At 47.0% G+C, this 14,170-nt stretch overlaps 2 protein-coding genes across 3 annotated transcripts; one reads left to right on the forward strand and one right to left on the reverse strand.

Annotated features, from left to right (window-relative positions):
* Positions 1 to 763: 763 nt before the first annotated feature.
* On the reverse strand, positions 764 to 7,007 carry e2f1 (E2F transcription factor 1). The gene is made up of 7 exons (XM_062459869.1): positions 5,511 to 7,007; positions 5,323 to 5,425; positions 4,923 to 5,142; positions 4,551 to 4,703; positions 4,263 to 4,377; positions 3,401 to 3,644; positions 764 to 3,209 (listed from the first exon to the last, which is right to left on the reverse strand). Exons 1-7 carry the CDS (start codon positions 5,757 to 5,759, stop codon positions 2,965 to 2,967), a joined length of 1,329 nt encoding a protein of 442 aa, XP_062315853.1. The 5' UTR covers positions 5,760 to 7,007; the 3' UTR covers positions 764 to 2,964.
* A 273-nt stretch (positions 7,008 to 7,280) lies between these two features.
* On the forward strand, positions 7,281 to 13,715 carry znf341 (zinc finger protein 341). Of its 2 annotated transcripts, XM_062459875.1 has the most exons (15): positions 7,281 to 7,404; positions 7,839 to 7,949; positions 8,313 to 8,503; positions 8,620 to 8,769; positions 8,950 to 9,249; positions 9,694 to 9,877; positions 10,062 to 10,152; positions 10,505 to 10,728; positions 10,904 to 11,157; positions 11,279 to 11,487; positions 11,585 to 11,681; positions 11,856 to 11,988; positions 12,203 to 12,314; positions 12,401 to 12,471; positions 12,626 to 13,715. In XM_062459875.1, exons 1-15 carry the CDS (start codon positions 7,374 to 7,376, stop codon positions 13,093 to 13,095), a joined length of 2,628 nt encoding a protein of 875 aa, XP_062315859.1. In that variant the 5' UTR covers positions 7,281 to 7,373; the 3' UTR covers positions 13,096 to 13,715. The 2 variants fall into 2 exon arrangements, with proteins under 2 accessions (XP_062315859.1, XP_062315858.1); XM_062459874.1 differs by lacking the exon at positions 7,281 to 7,404 and having other exon boundaries at positions 7,600 to 7,949.
* The last annotated feature ends 455 nt before the right edge of the window (positions 13,716 to 14,170 follow it).

A 14,170-nucleotide genomic window follows, 5' to 3' on the forward strand; every position in this document is an offset into this window, starting at 1 on the left:
AGGTTACACACTACATTACCAATACTGTAGTAAAACCATTGTAGGGTACATCGTAATTCAATGGTAGTCAGTGTTAGTGGTATGGGTTATTACAAAAGTGTAAGAAGGCACAGTATGTGGAGAGATGTAAGGTCTCAGTTGATGTTGTGAAGTGGCAATGTTAGCATCAACTTACACCTGGAAAGCCCAACCTTCTCTTAAGTTCCTATGTACTGATGTTGTTACTAAAAAGGTATTGCTATGTAAGTACATGTAATTTAATGTGGCCTTAATGTAGTGTTGAGACTTCCTATCTATGTGATTTGAAGATGGTACCATGGAATGTCAACAACCCTGATGGGATACTGAACTGACCGGTCTAGGAACACACTAGGGTTTTTTTGTTTATTTATAAATCAACAGAAACAAAACATATTGTCACGCATGCTAAAAAACAATGTGGTCCGAAACCTGTCAACTTGACAGTTTTCATTTACAAGCAAGCTCATAGACTTTCTATTATTGATCCAGGGATTGATCTCTCCTCCTCCTCCCCCTCCCCCCTCAACCCCAGTTTGGTGCCCCAGGCTGGCCCCTAGGGCAGGGCGTGGAGGAAGACAGAGGTTACAGGTTGGAGACGGTTACATCACTTATGATTTGCATCAGTGCCGTCATGTTATGGTGCAACGGAGACAACACAAATCTGTCAACATCTGTACCCTCATTCCCACTTCCTGCCAGCACGCTACATCCTGTCAGTCAGAATGAGGAAGGAAATGGAGGATCGAATCTAAATGGTTTTTATTTCTTTGTTTTAAACCAAACTTGATACAAAAGGGGACATGCTCAAATCCACTCAAAGTACAAAATATATTTTCATCACCTAATTTGTGACCACCAAAAAATAATTTCTGTAACAATGTTTTTACAGGAAGCGCAGAATTGATGAAGATTTTGATTGTGATGTAGCTGGACAAGCCCTCTAGGTTCTAGTAAGCACTTTGAACACCAGCATGACCACTGTCAAATATCAAGCATGGCTATGGCATATTTATCCAAACAAAACTCAGCGCACCAGATTTTCAAACAAGTTAATTTAAACACCTCATTATACCCACAAAACGGCTATAAAGTGAATGAGTCAAGAGAGCTGGATTAATTGGCCAGCAAAATTATTTCCCAAAACAATATTTTTCAGTTTACAATAAACAATCAAACTAATCACATAGGTGACAGAAGCAAATTAAAAAGCAACTTCAGCTTTTTGAAAAGTTGGGTTTACTTGTTGGAACGCCCTAAGAAAGCCAAATCTACCATCAACATAACCAAGCAAGATGCTTGATATTACCTTTTTAACAAATACTTCTCTTGTAAGGCACTGCATAAGTCCTGCAGAAAATAGTGATATTTGATAACAAAACAAAAACATCCAACATTCATAAAAGCAAACATATCAATTAATTCAGCTGCCATTTTGAAAGAGAATGAAACTGGAACTGAAGGCCAGAGACAGTAGAAACTGGCTCCTTGATGGTTGTTTCAGAGAACCAACCTTCCCATTGATGTGCCTAAGAATTAGCTTATGATGGGGTAGGAGGAAGGCACCCCCGGGTCTGGGAAACACGAACATAGGTCTTAATGTATACGTACATACATTCATGCCACAACAGAGTCTCTCGGTAACCAGCTAAAATAAACTTAAAAATGGAAGGTGTGACCCCGTATCTTACATCACTTCCTCTGACCATCACATCATTTTATACCATGACTGAATACTCCCTGCCCCCATCCCTTTCCCAATCGACTGGAACCGATGCAGTATTCCTGTACCACATAACATCCATGAGAAGACACCCTACTAAATAAATATTAAATTTGAACAATAAAACATTCTAACACACGAACATACAATACTTTAGCAGAAATACAAGAAGGTTTTGGAATGTATGAGCAGACCAGGGTAGCTTAAGAGAGGGAGCAGACACGCAAGTAAATACAACAAGTCTACTTCAAGTGCACTGAAGTAGGACAGGGACAATAACAGGATGTTAAACTCAGCCAAGACAGAATACGTCACAGGGATTGTGATAAGATGAACAATTAACTTCTATATAAAAAGCATGATGAAATAAAGGAGCTCAAATTTTGGGCTGGTGCGTAAAAGAGATCATTTCCTAAAAAGGTGACTAGATGTACCCTGTGGATTTATTGATTTAAGGCATGAACTTGCCCTTTCTAAGATAGTAAAAAAAACATAATATTTTTGTTAGGCTTGCGGCTTATGAAATGTTTCTCTAAGTCATGAAAAACATCTAAAAATCAACTCCTCCTTTAAAAGTCTGTCAGTTCAATTTACCTGAGACTAGGACTTAACACATCATGAACAACCTGACAACACATTCAATAATATCTCAGAAAGCCAATACTCTACAGCTGATTTCATTCAGAAGTCCATATCCCACTGACTGTACAAACTTGCGAAAACCACAGATAGAAATAACTCAAACAAACTTCTTTTCTCCATCAGTAGAAAAGATCAAAACATTATTGGTATAAATAGGTTAAATAGCCAAACTAAAGCTAGATTCTTGGTTGGATGATTGAAGTGCTGCAGTAGTATTAGGCGCTGTCTGAATTCAAGGTTAGAGCCTAATTTTGGGTAGAGGCAGTGTGTCTGTGTGTGTTGGGGGGGCAGTGCCTCTACCACTTGAAAGAAGTGCAGTTATAAAAGGGGCGGAGTCCCATCTTCATTCTTCAGAACTCTGAAGAGGGGTAAGGGTGGTGATGATCACATGACTGATGATTCAAAACTTTTCTCTCAACCCTTCCTTAGAACACCGGATGTAAAAGGGTGTGTTTGATGGAGATGTGTGTGGTTTTGTCATCCTGAACATTGCTCACAACCCTTCCTTAGAACACCGGCTGTAAGTATGTGTGTGTGACACGGAGATGTCTCTGGTCGTGTGCATCTCTGTCCCCATCCCTTTAGAACTCCAGGGGCTTCAGGTCCCCAAAGTCACAGTCAAACAGTTCACTGATGCCCTCGTTATCCTCCAATCCGAAATGGTAGTCATGGCTGTGGGGCGGAGATATGTTAATGAAACCGTCCAATGGGAGTGAGAGGCACTCGCCATTGCGGTCTAAGAGGAAGTCAGAGGAAGACAGGGGTGAAAAGTCAAAGTTGGGCATCTCTCCTAGGTTAGCGAACGGGTCACCTTCCAGGAACGATTCTGAAGAAGATAGAACAAAGAGAGCATGTGTTAGGATGGAGGTGATTTCAGAGGATGTAAGTCCTAGCACTTAACGTTACCTAAAAAAACTAAAACATTTGAAATCAAAACCAAACTGTAAACAACCTCCCGATACAGACCAAGAGTCAATGACCAGCCAGCCATCAGTACTCAAGAGAGATGAACCTCACCAGTATCACCACACAGTTGCAGAGGGGAGGAATCTGTCCGGGAGGAGGAAGCCATGGCCGATGTCACTTCCTGTGTGGAGGAGCTACTGTGAGGTTGGGTGACGGTGGCAGACTGGGGCGAGGAGGGGGTGGCAGGTTTGGATGGGCTACTTCCTGTCACCGGGCTGCAGACCCCTGAACTGTCGTCTGGACACAGGAAGACGTCGATGGGACCTCGCGTGCTCTTCAGAGACACCTGGTAGCCCTGCCGTGTGTACAAATACAAACGCACGCAATAAAATAAAAGGTTAATAGAGAAACATCCCCATCACTCGTCGCATTTCGAAGTCACCGCTGATTGAGTCTTCTTATCGTTTGAAAGTTAAAAGACAAGTGCCTCGTTCCCAAAGCTTAACTACGACACAAAGAACATTTCAAACCCCAATACGCTAAGACCCGGTCGGCAGGGCGACCCGGTCGGCAGGGCGACCCGGTCGGCAGGGCGACCCGGTCGGCAGGGCGACCCGGTCGGCAGGGCGACCCGGTCGGCAGGGCGACCCGGTCGGCAGGGCGACCCGGTCGGCAGGGCGACCCGGTCGGCAGGGCGACCCGGTCGGCAGGGCGACCCGGTCGGCAGGGCGACCCGGTCGGCAGGGCGACCCGGTCGGCAGGGCGACCCGGTCGGCAGGGCGACCCGGTCGGCAGGGCGACCCGGTCGGCCCTGCCGACCCGGTCGGCAGGGCGACCCGGTCGGCAGGGCGACCCGGTCGGCAGGGCGACCCGGTCGGCAGGGCGACCCGGTCGGCAGGGCGACCCGGTCGGCAGGGCGACCCGGTCGGCAGGGCGACCCGGTCGGCAGGGCGACCCGGTCGGCAGGGCGTACCTCGCTGGGCTCGGACACCTGCATCTGGGTCTCAGGCGGAGCTCTGATCACCATCACCAGCTGGTCCGGAGAGTCAAACGACTTCCTCAGGTCCTGGCATTTAACATAGCCCAGCGTGGTGGGGGGGTCAAAGAAAGACACTGATGCAAGGCAAGGAGCCGCCAGACATAAAGGATGTGCATAGAGACACCGACAGTCACAACCAGATACACACACACACACACTAGTCACACACACCTCGACAGCATCAAAGCAGACACACACACGCCTTTTCTGGTGAAAGGATATTTCTTGTTCTGGGAGTCCTCAGTGAGGAGTCGGAGCTGGAGGTTACATTTAGTTATGAGCTCATCCAGTTTGTCCTCTGCCTCGGTCAGGTGGGAAACCTCCTTCTGCAGGTCTCGGTGTCTGGCCACGGAAGCCCCGTCGATTCGGTTGCCCCTGGTGAGTGGAGGGAGGAGACTACCGTTAGGACAGGATGACAGTATGTACCTGTTTCTGTGATCGCTCTTGTAGTTATAATGATGCACACATGAAAGGGTGTGTATCTACTTTTAATCCAATCCCCATAATTAATCAAATAAAAAAGGTTGTTATTGTTCCTTGAACCAGTCACATCACAAGAAGTTATTAGGACTATTCCGACCAATAAGGACTCACAGCCACTGGATGTTGTTTTTAGACTTCTTGGAGATAAGCTGGATGCCTTCCAGGACATTGGTGATGTCATAGATGCGTCTCTTCTGCACCTCCAGAACCTGCGAGGCCCAGTTGAGGTCGACCACACCATCAGGGGACTGGGCCAGCAGGTCCAGGAAGCGCTTGGTGGTCAGGTTGAGAGACGTGTCATAGCGTGACTTCTCTGCAGAGGCCTTGGGGACTGGGGGAGAGAAGGAGGGAGAGGGAAAAACAGGAAGAGATGGGGACCATTACTGTCAATTATCAGTTAGCTTTGTGATAAGGTTTTCCATGTGACAGGTCTAGAGTCACGAGCAGAGGTGAGTGAGTGCAAACCTTGAGCCAAATGCATCAGTAAGAAAACAGGAGAGGGGTTGTGTACCTCTTGGAGGAGCTGGCGTGGAGGGGGGGGCACGGCCCAGGGAAGGGGGGCGAGAGGTGCTCACATACTGGTGGTCACTATCCAGGTCCAGCTTCCTCTTCACCTGGGGAGACATAGACACAAGTCAAGCCACAGGCTTTCCCATTCTCTCTCTCTCTGTCACACACACACACATTACAGATTCGTACCGGAGGTCGTCCCAGAGTCGGTCTCCTCTGGTCCTGGACCACCACGTTGGCTGGTCCCTGAGGGGTGGCAAAGAGCAGGATCTCCCCTGTGGTGGTAGGGGCAGTAGTTTGGAGGCCCACATTGTTTGGGGTAGAAATGATGACAATTTGGTGGTCCTGTGACAGGTCGATGCTTCCAGCATTGAGAAGAGACTCAAAGTCTGCCAGTAGGTCCTCCGACGTCTGCCCCGTTATAAGCGTCTCTGACATCGCACAGACCAAGGGAACGCAACGTGCCTGGCCCTTGGTTATGTTTAGGGGCTTGACTCAGATCCTCTGTTGTTAAAGTTGCTAGTTATGAACACCCTGTGACATCTTTCATACTGAATGATTGAGGGTAACGGTGCAAACGTGCTGGAAGATTCTGTTTATAATTTAAGAGATTGACCATATCTAGTATTGACGTTCACTTGCACAAAAGCGTACAACAAGTTACACTAAATGGCTAGCTAGCTGACTTACTTTATCCAAACTGCTTCGGCTATATTCTATATTAGAGAACAAAACAGAGTTGAAACCAACCCCAGCTAGCTAGCTATGTAGCTAGGGAATTAGAATGATTGTACTGCAAACATTGTAACGTTAGCACCGTGCACAATTACTAAGCGGCCAATTATACCGCAAGTACATTCAGAAACGTTAGCTTACTTGCTAGCCTGTTCCTACTAGCAAAGTCTTACTCTATAACTTGCAGCTAGCTGTAAAGCTAATCTTTTGTTTTCATCTTTCCTGTCAGAGTACAGTATGCGTCGAGGCCTGGCCAAACCACAGTCAAGCTCTATTCCTTTCTCTTTGTCAAGCAATCGTGCAAGCTAGCTATGGCAAAACAGTCAAGACTTGTAAACAGTTGTTTGTAACGCTGTCCAGAGCTTTGAAAATGATTTACAGAAAAATATGTATATTCACCGGAGGACAAAGATAGGATGAAGTAAAACTTTAAGGCTGAAACAACAATTTTGAAACAGAACCCAATTTCAAAACTAAGAAACAATAATACTATTTATAGCTCTAACATTATTTATTTTTTAATTAGATCACAAATTTGCACTATTTCAGTTTCCATATATATTGGGCAAGTTAGCATGCTAACAAGCTCACTTGTTATTACTGACAGCAATAGCTAGCGGACTACCCCCCTGTCTTTCTTCCAGGGCTCTCAGGAAGCAATCCGAAAAAAACTCGAATAATAGTAAATAATCCAAAAACTATATTTATATCCGGATAGCATGTACACCCTTTCGCTGATAATCTTCGCACTGGCTCGTTAACCAAAGTTGTCTCCTGACCCCAAAATCTGCTGTTATTGTTGTTATTGTCCCAGCTGATCAGAACAAGGGTTGGGGTTTACGCGCCAAATCTTTTTTGCCGCGAAACTTACACGTGCATGAAACATTACGATTCCGATTGGCTGAGAGAGTGCGTCTCTAGAACGTGGCTGTACAAGCCTGTCATTGGCTGCGTAAGATGCCATTCTCAAGACGATCCTCTTTGAACAAACGAAAAAAGGCATGAAAAACAGAAATATATACATAAAAAAGAGACATAAATAAGTTCATCAAATGTTATCTGCAAACTGGACAGTTTACTTTGAATAATTTGATTAACCACAACCAAGATGTTTTCTGACTTCTTGACTCCTTTAACTAACAACTGATTTAGAGTCAGTTTATCATTTCCCTATCCATAACGACAAGAAATAAATATATATGCGTCATAATATAACCAGGATCCGTTGTTTGAGACATGAGATTCGGCACTGCCCATTGAAGTCGTCACAGTCGCAGGCTTGTTAGTCGAGCGCCTACACGGAGAGGAATCTCAAAGATGGCGCAAGCAATATTTGAAGTATTGGAAGGTATCTGTAAATTGCTAGTTTTCAGTCATTCACCTATACAAAAGCCGAATGTTGCTATTTGATTGATATATTTCATGATTATCAGGCACACTGATGTGCAATTCTGCAGCTATAGTGAGTGCTGAGAGGTACTCGGTTGGAAACGTTAGCTAGCTATGCTAGTAATTGTAAACAATTGTGTGCAGATAGCGACGGCTAACAAGCGGTAAAAAGATAGCATGTGATCATTTTCGGATCAACCTCTAATAATTTTTTTGACAATAATAATTGAAGTGATTGGAAATACCACTCCAAAAGATTTTCACAAACACCCGAAGCACCAACCAGAGCAGGCTGTTCTTTCTAACTGTCATAGGTAGCTGCTATTAAGTGAAAGTGGTGCAACACCTCCGCCTCTCTAATGGTCCTCTGTCTGTCTCGCTCTCTTCTCCGAGGGATGGACAACCAGACGGTTCTGGCGGTCCAGTCGCTGTTAGATGGCCAGGGAGGAGTGCCTGACCCAAACAGCCAGAATGTCTCTGGGACCTCAACCATCCAGTCCATGGGTGAGCTAACTACCTACCTTATGAACTCTATTCTCTATCACAGCGGTCTTTAACTCTGGGACCCCCTGTCCTGCATGTTTTAGTTGTTTCCCTGCTCCAACACACCTGGTTCAAATGAATGGGTCGTTGTCAAGCGCTGCAGAAGCCTGATCACAAACATTAATTTGAATCAGGTGTGTTAGAAAAGGGTAACATCTGAAACACGAAGGGCAGGGGATCCAGAAGACCAGGACTGGGAGAGGCTGGATTAGAACCAGACAAATACAATAATCCATGCAGCTCTTTCAAAACAATGTGAGGCGACACAACGTTGTTTTGATGAAGGGCCTGAATCACCATGTTCCCTGTTGATGTTCCTCGCAGACGACGAAGACGTCTTCCTCTGTGGAAAGTGTAAGAAACAGTTCAACTCCCTGCCTGCCTTCATGACACACAAGAGGGAGCAGTGCCAGGCCAACTCCCCCTCCCTCTCCACAGTCTCCCTGGCATCCAGCAATGCCTACACCCCCGTACCCTCCATCAGCACCGGGCCACAGACGCCTGCCAACAGACAGGTGACGACCAATCATATGAACGACTGATCTAGGAAAGTGATTACAAGCATAATGTGTGTATGTCTGTGTGTGCTTGCCCTCAAAGTGGTGTGTGATGCTCTCCCCGTCCACACCAGGTGTCCACCTACATCACTGTGCCTCCGTCCCCCCTGACCCACACCCTGGTCCAGGGGAATGTCCTGGTCAGTGACGACATCCTCATGTCGGCCATCTCTGCCTTCACCTCCATCGATCAGCCCATGGCCGCCATGCAGCCATCCATACAGGTAGGCCTGGACCAACCCTAGCTCAGTGTCCGAAGGTATTGTCAACAGTGAAGGGCTTTAGGATACTCCATAAAGGAATGCTTGAATCACCCATACTGTGCTTTTAAGAAATCCCACCAAACTGTACTAATGTAACCAGCTGTCCTGTCCTCTCACTTAATGAGCTCTTTCTCCTCTCAGAGTAATCTGAGTATGCACACAGGTGTGTCGTACCTGCAACATCACCACCACCACCATCACCACCACCACCACCAACAACCCCAGCAGCAGCAACAGCAGCAGCAGCAGCAGCAGCAACAGCAGCATCAGCAACAGTCCCATCCTCTCCCAGGGTCGGCCCAATCTCAGCCCCTCTCCTCTCAGGTGCCCTCCAGCCACAGCAACTCTGTTGTTCAGGTCTACAGCACACTGCCCCCTATGGCCGGGGGCGGCGGTGCAGAGATTCCAACCCTGGGCTTGCAGCAGTTCCAGTCTGTTCAGGTGAGTTACATTTACATGTATTAATTTAGCAGACGCTTTTATCCAAAGCGACTTCCAAGAGAGAGCTTTAAAAAAGTGCATAGGTCAATGATCATAAACAACGAGATAGCCCCAAAAACATTGTGGGGAGCAAAAACATGAAGCATACATTGTGAAAAGCAAATAAGTGCCAATAGGAGGAAACAAAACATGTTTGGTTAACCACTTAGACTGACTTTCAATTGGGCTGAACCTATCATTAGTTGGTGACTCGTCTTTAAGGAATTTTCTTAGTAATGGAGTAGGAATTATTTACTGTGGTCACACAAAACAGCCTTGACAATCAGTACGCTAGTGGATTGTATCCATGGATCCCTGTATACAGTTACCTGTGTTATTGTCCTAACCTGGCTTGTAGTGCTAGCTCAATGTCATCCTCTGATCCAACATGGCTCCCCTCCCCAGGTGCCCAGCCAGTGCGTGGACAGTCAGTCGTTCACCACTCCCCCAGTCTACAGCCCAGGGAAGCAGGGCACCAAGGCCAAGACCTGCAGCATCACTGCCAACCTGGCTGAGCTGGGGGAGTTTGAGAAGGTAATCATCCCCAAGCGACCACGGAACGACAAGAAAGGGCCAGACGGAGCCACAGGTTCGTTTCCTATCGACGTGCTCTTTGATCCACTGATTTAGTCTGGGCCAGGGAAACCGCTCAGTATGGTTCACATGTCCACTTTGGAGTTGGACAGGAAACAACTTAATGTTGCATCTCAGGTCAGTAATCCATGAATCACATGGTCTGTGGTTAACATCTTCCTTCACTTCCTGCTCTGCAGAACAACTCAAAGGAAAAGGCCCGAAGCTCAAATGCAACTTCTGCGAAAAGATCTTCACCAAGAACTTTGATCTCCAGCAGCACATCAGAAGGTGACAGGCTCCTCCCACTTCTTCACCAAACCTTTTATAAAACATGGAGGACTCTCCTTGGCCTGCTCCAGGCAACACCTTCACAATGTTACCCAACCATTATCAATCTCCTGGTCTCCACTGAGATGGGTGTGGTGTAATACACCTTAGATTCTGTGGTATCCTTATTGTTGACTTCGTCTAGATAGCGTGTTCTGGAGATTGTTGCAGGAGTCAAAGTTTTTGTTTGTTATTGGTCCAATCGTCAATGTTTTTGTTGGCATCTTGGTCGTCTAGTTTGTCTGACGATTGTCGAATGGCACACAATGAATTTCCAAAGCAACCCTACTAATAAATCTATCTATTTTTACAGCCACACAGGAGAGAAGCCCTTTCAGTGCATCGTGTGTGGGCGGGCCTTCGCCCAGAAGTCTAACGTTAAGAAACACATGCAGACACACAAGGTGTGGCCTCTAGGCGTGGCCAGCACGGTGTCCAGACTGCCAATCACAGTCAAGGTGGTCCCACTCTGCTCAGAGGAGGAGGGGCAAGGGGAGGGGCTACAGCAGCAGACAGAGGAAGAGGCGGAGCAGCCAGGTAACCTCGAGTGTGTGACATCCTGTGTGTTTGTGAGGTCATTTCCTGTGCATGCTGCCTGCATGAATGTTGAATTCACTCTTATCAAGGCATTGTTGCAAACGAAGAGTAGCTATATTCATATTCGGAAATACTTTGAGAGTTAGGCTGGGAATGATCTTGACTGTATCTTCAGAGGTTCCAGGAGAGTCCGAGGACAGGGAGAGTGACTCCCAGCCTGAAGGAGATGGCAGCCATGGGGAGGACAAGCAGAACGGCCTGCCCCAGTCCCAATCCCAAGCTCAGGCCCAGGAAGCCCAGAACCAGACCCAGGTCCAGACAAAGCAGATAGTCCTCATCGACAGCTCCTACCAGTGCCAGTTCTGTGCCGGAAAGTTCAGCACCTACTTCCAGCTGAAGTCCCACATGACCCAACACAAGGGGGAGCAGGTGAGCCACATAACTGGGCAGGTCACATGGGCAGGTCACATGGAGCTACTTATTTGTCTGCGTGTTTCTTGTCAAATGTACGTGTGTGTGTCAGTGAAACATAAGGATTTGTATGGTCCAGGTCTACAAGTGTGTGGTAAAGACGTGCTCCCAGACCTTCCAGAAGCTGGAGCAGTTCCTGGAGCATATCCGGTCCCACCAGGAGCAGCTGACGTACCGCTGCCACCTGTGCAGCAAGGTGTTCCCCTCACTGTTTGAGCTGGGGGTCCACCAGTACTCCCACTGCTTCTGCCCCCAGCAGAGCACCCGCAAGGAGCCCACCATCTACAGGTCAGGCCAGGCACACTGGTCCCTCACCCTAGTTGGTTGTTTTCATGTCTTGTAGCAGAAGATTTAAAAGCAGTTGGTAAACGTTTCTCCTCACCAGGTGCATGAAGTGCCAAAGCAGGTATTCTACCCAGGAGGCCTTGGAGCAACACCTCCTGACCGCCTCCCACAACTTCCCCTGTCCTCACTGTCAGAAGGTAGGAGACAACAGGAGGACACACACACACAACACATTTGATTTGTAAGTCAGGAGTTTCCAAAACTCTGAAAAGCAGATCATTGTGATTAGCTCTTCAACTAGGATCAACCATCAACACGTCAGGGCAAGTTTGTCCCATCAGGCCTCTTCATTGTGTCCTGTTCCCCGTCAGGTGTTCCCGTGCGAGCGTTACTTCAGACGCCACCTCCCCACACACGGCGTGGGAGGCCGCTTCAAGTGTCAGATCTGCAAGAAGGTCCTCAAGACGGAGCACTACCTCAAGCTCCACATGCGGATCCACTCAGGTCAGCGGGACCGTGGCTGGGACATGGCAGGGTGCAAAGCTGTTTACACCTCCTGTGTTTAGCCATGAGAACTAGGGTGTTTAGAACACCTGATTATATTATAGATTCATTCATCCATTGGCTTACTAGTGGACCGAATTGCTTGTTGGTTGGCTGATTTGGTGATTGACTGATGAACTGGTTGACTAACTGATGGGTTGACTGTTGATTCTAGGTGAAAAACCATACAAATGCTCCGTCTGTGAGGCAACGTTCAACAGGAAAGATAAAGTCAAGAGGCACATGCTTATTCACGAACCCTTCAAGAAATACAAGTGTCCGTTCCGGTATGTTCGTCCTCAGCTGTTCGTCCAGTCTCCTGTGTGTCTCAGTGTGTCCTTCCAGATCATTCAGGGTGCTGTTGTCATTTCAGGACACATGTTGGGTGCACTAAAGAGTTCAACAGGCCCGACAAGCTGAAAGCACACATACTGTCCCATTCTGGTAAGCAAAAACACCTGTCGCTCATGTAAAACACAAACTCTTGAAAGCACATACATGCACATACACGCGTCTCTTGAGAAACCCTTCATTTAACTTGCATCGGACAACTGAGTGATGTTCGCCCCGTGTGTGTGTGTGTGTTTCTGCCGCCAAGGTATAAAACCATACAAGTGCCTGTTCTGCCAGAAGGCCTTCAGCAGGCGTGCCCACATGGTGGAACACCAGCAGTCCCACACCGACAACTACCGCTTCCGCTGCTCCGCCTGCAACAAGGGCTTCACCCGACACAACTACTACCGGGACCACAAGTGCCCCGCCGCGGGGGCCGACGGAGGGGAGAAGAGAGGGAGCAGGAAGAGGGGAGGGCCGCACAGCGACGAGAGCACCGACGTCAACCAGGACGAAGACGAGGATGAGGAACATGGCAGAGAGGAGGAAGAGGATGATGGAGAGGAGGAGGAGGAAGAAGAGACGGAAGATGATGGAGAGGATCCTCAGGCGGTGATGTCCATCGCAACGGTTGAAGATCAGGCGGAGGGAAGAGAGGAGGAACTGGAGAATGCCGAGAGATTAGAGCAGAGGCAGAGCACACACAGAGACTGTCTACAGCAGCCATGTTTGTAGTCCAAACAGATGACAAGTAGGCGTTTTAAAGTAACAAAAGGTTGCAGATTACAGATGAGAAATTGGGCTTGTTTACACGAGTTGCTTGCAGTTGCATCTCACTGACTAAGTCTAGTAGTGTGTAGGCTGGGAATCAGGACGTAGAAAGCGTTTAAAAAAACATTTCCAGTAAGTTTCTTTTGATTTCTCGAGGGAAACAATGACAATACTATTGTTGATCATGACTCTTACTACCTATGGGTACCTAATGCGTTGGGCATAGCAAAGGCCCTTGACTGCAGTCCAAAGGAGTTATCCCAGGCAGGGATAAGCCAGTCTAGGACTAAGGTCCTCTTTCAATGGATAATTGCTGACATGTACCTCAGTTCAGGACTAGGTCTAATGAAATGTATCAGGTCCCTTCGATCAAATGAAAAGCGGTAAATTGTTGTTTTACATTAAAACTTATCGAAATTCTGCGATTTCTTTCGCAGCTATTTATTCGTGGTGGTCTGAACAATGACTTTACCTCAACCATATCTGTGGCCAGATGAGACATGATAGCTGCTGTCACTGCTGACGCACTTACTCTGTCCATGTCTAGATCAGTTTACCTTGTGAGATGTATTGTGTACATTCCTCTTGGCACACTATTGACAGTACAAAATACATTTTTAATTAACATGCACTGGATGTGGTCGGCAAAGGTCAGAGATGTCAAGCACTTAATGATGGGGAAATATAAATATGAAATAGTGCAGCAAAGTCCTTACATAGAAATCAGAAGAAATTGCACTGTTGTGTATCAGTCAATTGTCCGTTTCCAAGGCAATGTTGAATAAAGGGAGTACATTTTGTTCTGCTAGTTTCTTGACCTGCTGTATGGACTAGTTATGTCATTTGTCTGTGCGTGATCAGTGAAGTATTAGGACACATTCTTTGTTTGTACGTCATGCCTGGATGATGAAATACATGACTTAAGTGCTGTGGTAGGAGAACTGGATGTAGAAACAGTCTTTCAAGCTAAACTAGACAATACAAACTATTAAGACGATTCCCATAACCAGCTCAGCTTAGGCCCAAAGGATACAAACAC

The sequence above is a fragment of the Osmerus eperlanus genome, chromosome 4 (genome assembly GCF_963692335.1).
Source record: "Osmerus eperlanus chromosome 4, fOsmEpe2.1, whole genome shotgun sequence".
Lineage (NCBI taxonomy): Eukaryota > Metazoa > Chordata > Actinopteri > Osmeriformes > Osmeridae > Osmerus > Osmerus eperlanus.

What these genes read in the sequence shown, in the direction of transcription:
- e2f1 (XM_062459869.1), bottom strand. Translation starts at nt 5,759, where the DNA reads ATGTCAGAGACGCTTATAACGGGGCAGACGTCGGAGGACCTACTGGCA. An exon ending in CACGCCAGCTCCTCCAAGAG is followed by an intron (nt 5,143 to 5,322) that starts GTACACAACCCC and finishes TCTCTCCCCCAG; the next exon opens with TCCCCAAGGCCTCTGCAGAG. An exon ending in GAGGACTCCCAGAACAAGAA is followed by an intron (nt 4,378 to 4,550) that starts ATATCCTTTCAC and finishes CCCCCCCACCAC; the next exon opens with GCTGGGCTATGTTAAATGCC.
- znf341 (XM_062459874.1), top strand. Translation starts at nt 7,805, where the DNA reads ATGGTCCTCTGTCTGTCTCGCTCTCTTCTCCGAGGGATGGACAACCAG. An exon ending in GGAAGAGGCGGAGCAGCCAG is followed by an intron (nt 10,729 to 10,903) that starts GTAACCTCGAGT and finishes CTGTATCTTCAG; the next exon opens with AGGTTCCAGGAGAGTCCGAG. An exon ending in ACACATACTGTCCCATTCTG is followed by an intron (nt 12,472 to 12,625) that starts GTAAGCAAAAAC and finishes TCTGCCGCCAAG; the next exon opens with GTATAAAACCATACAAGTGC.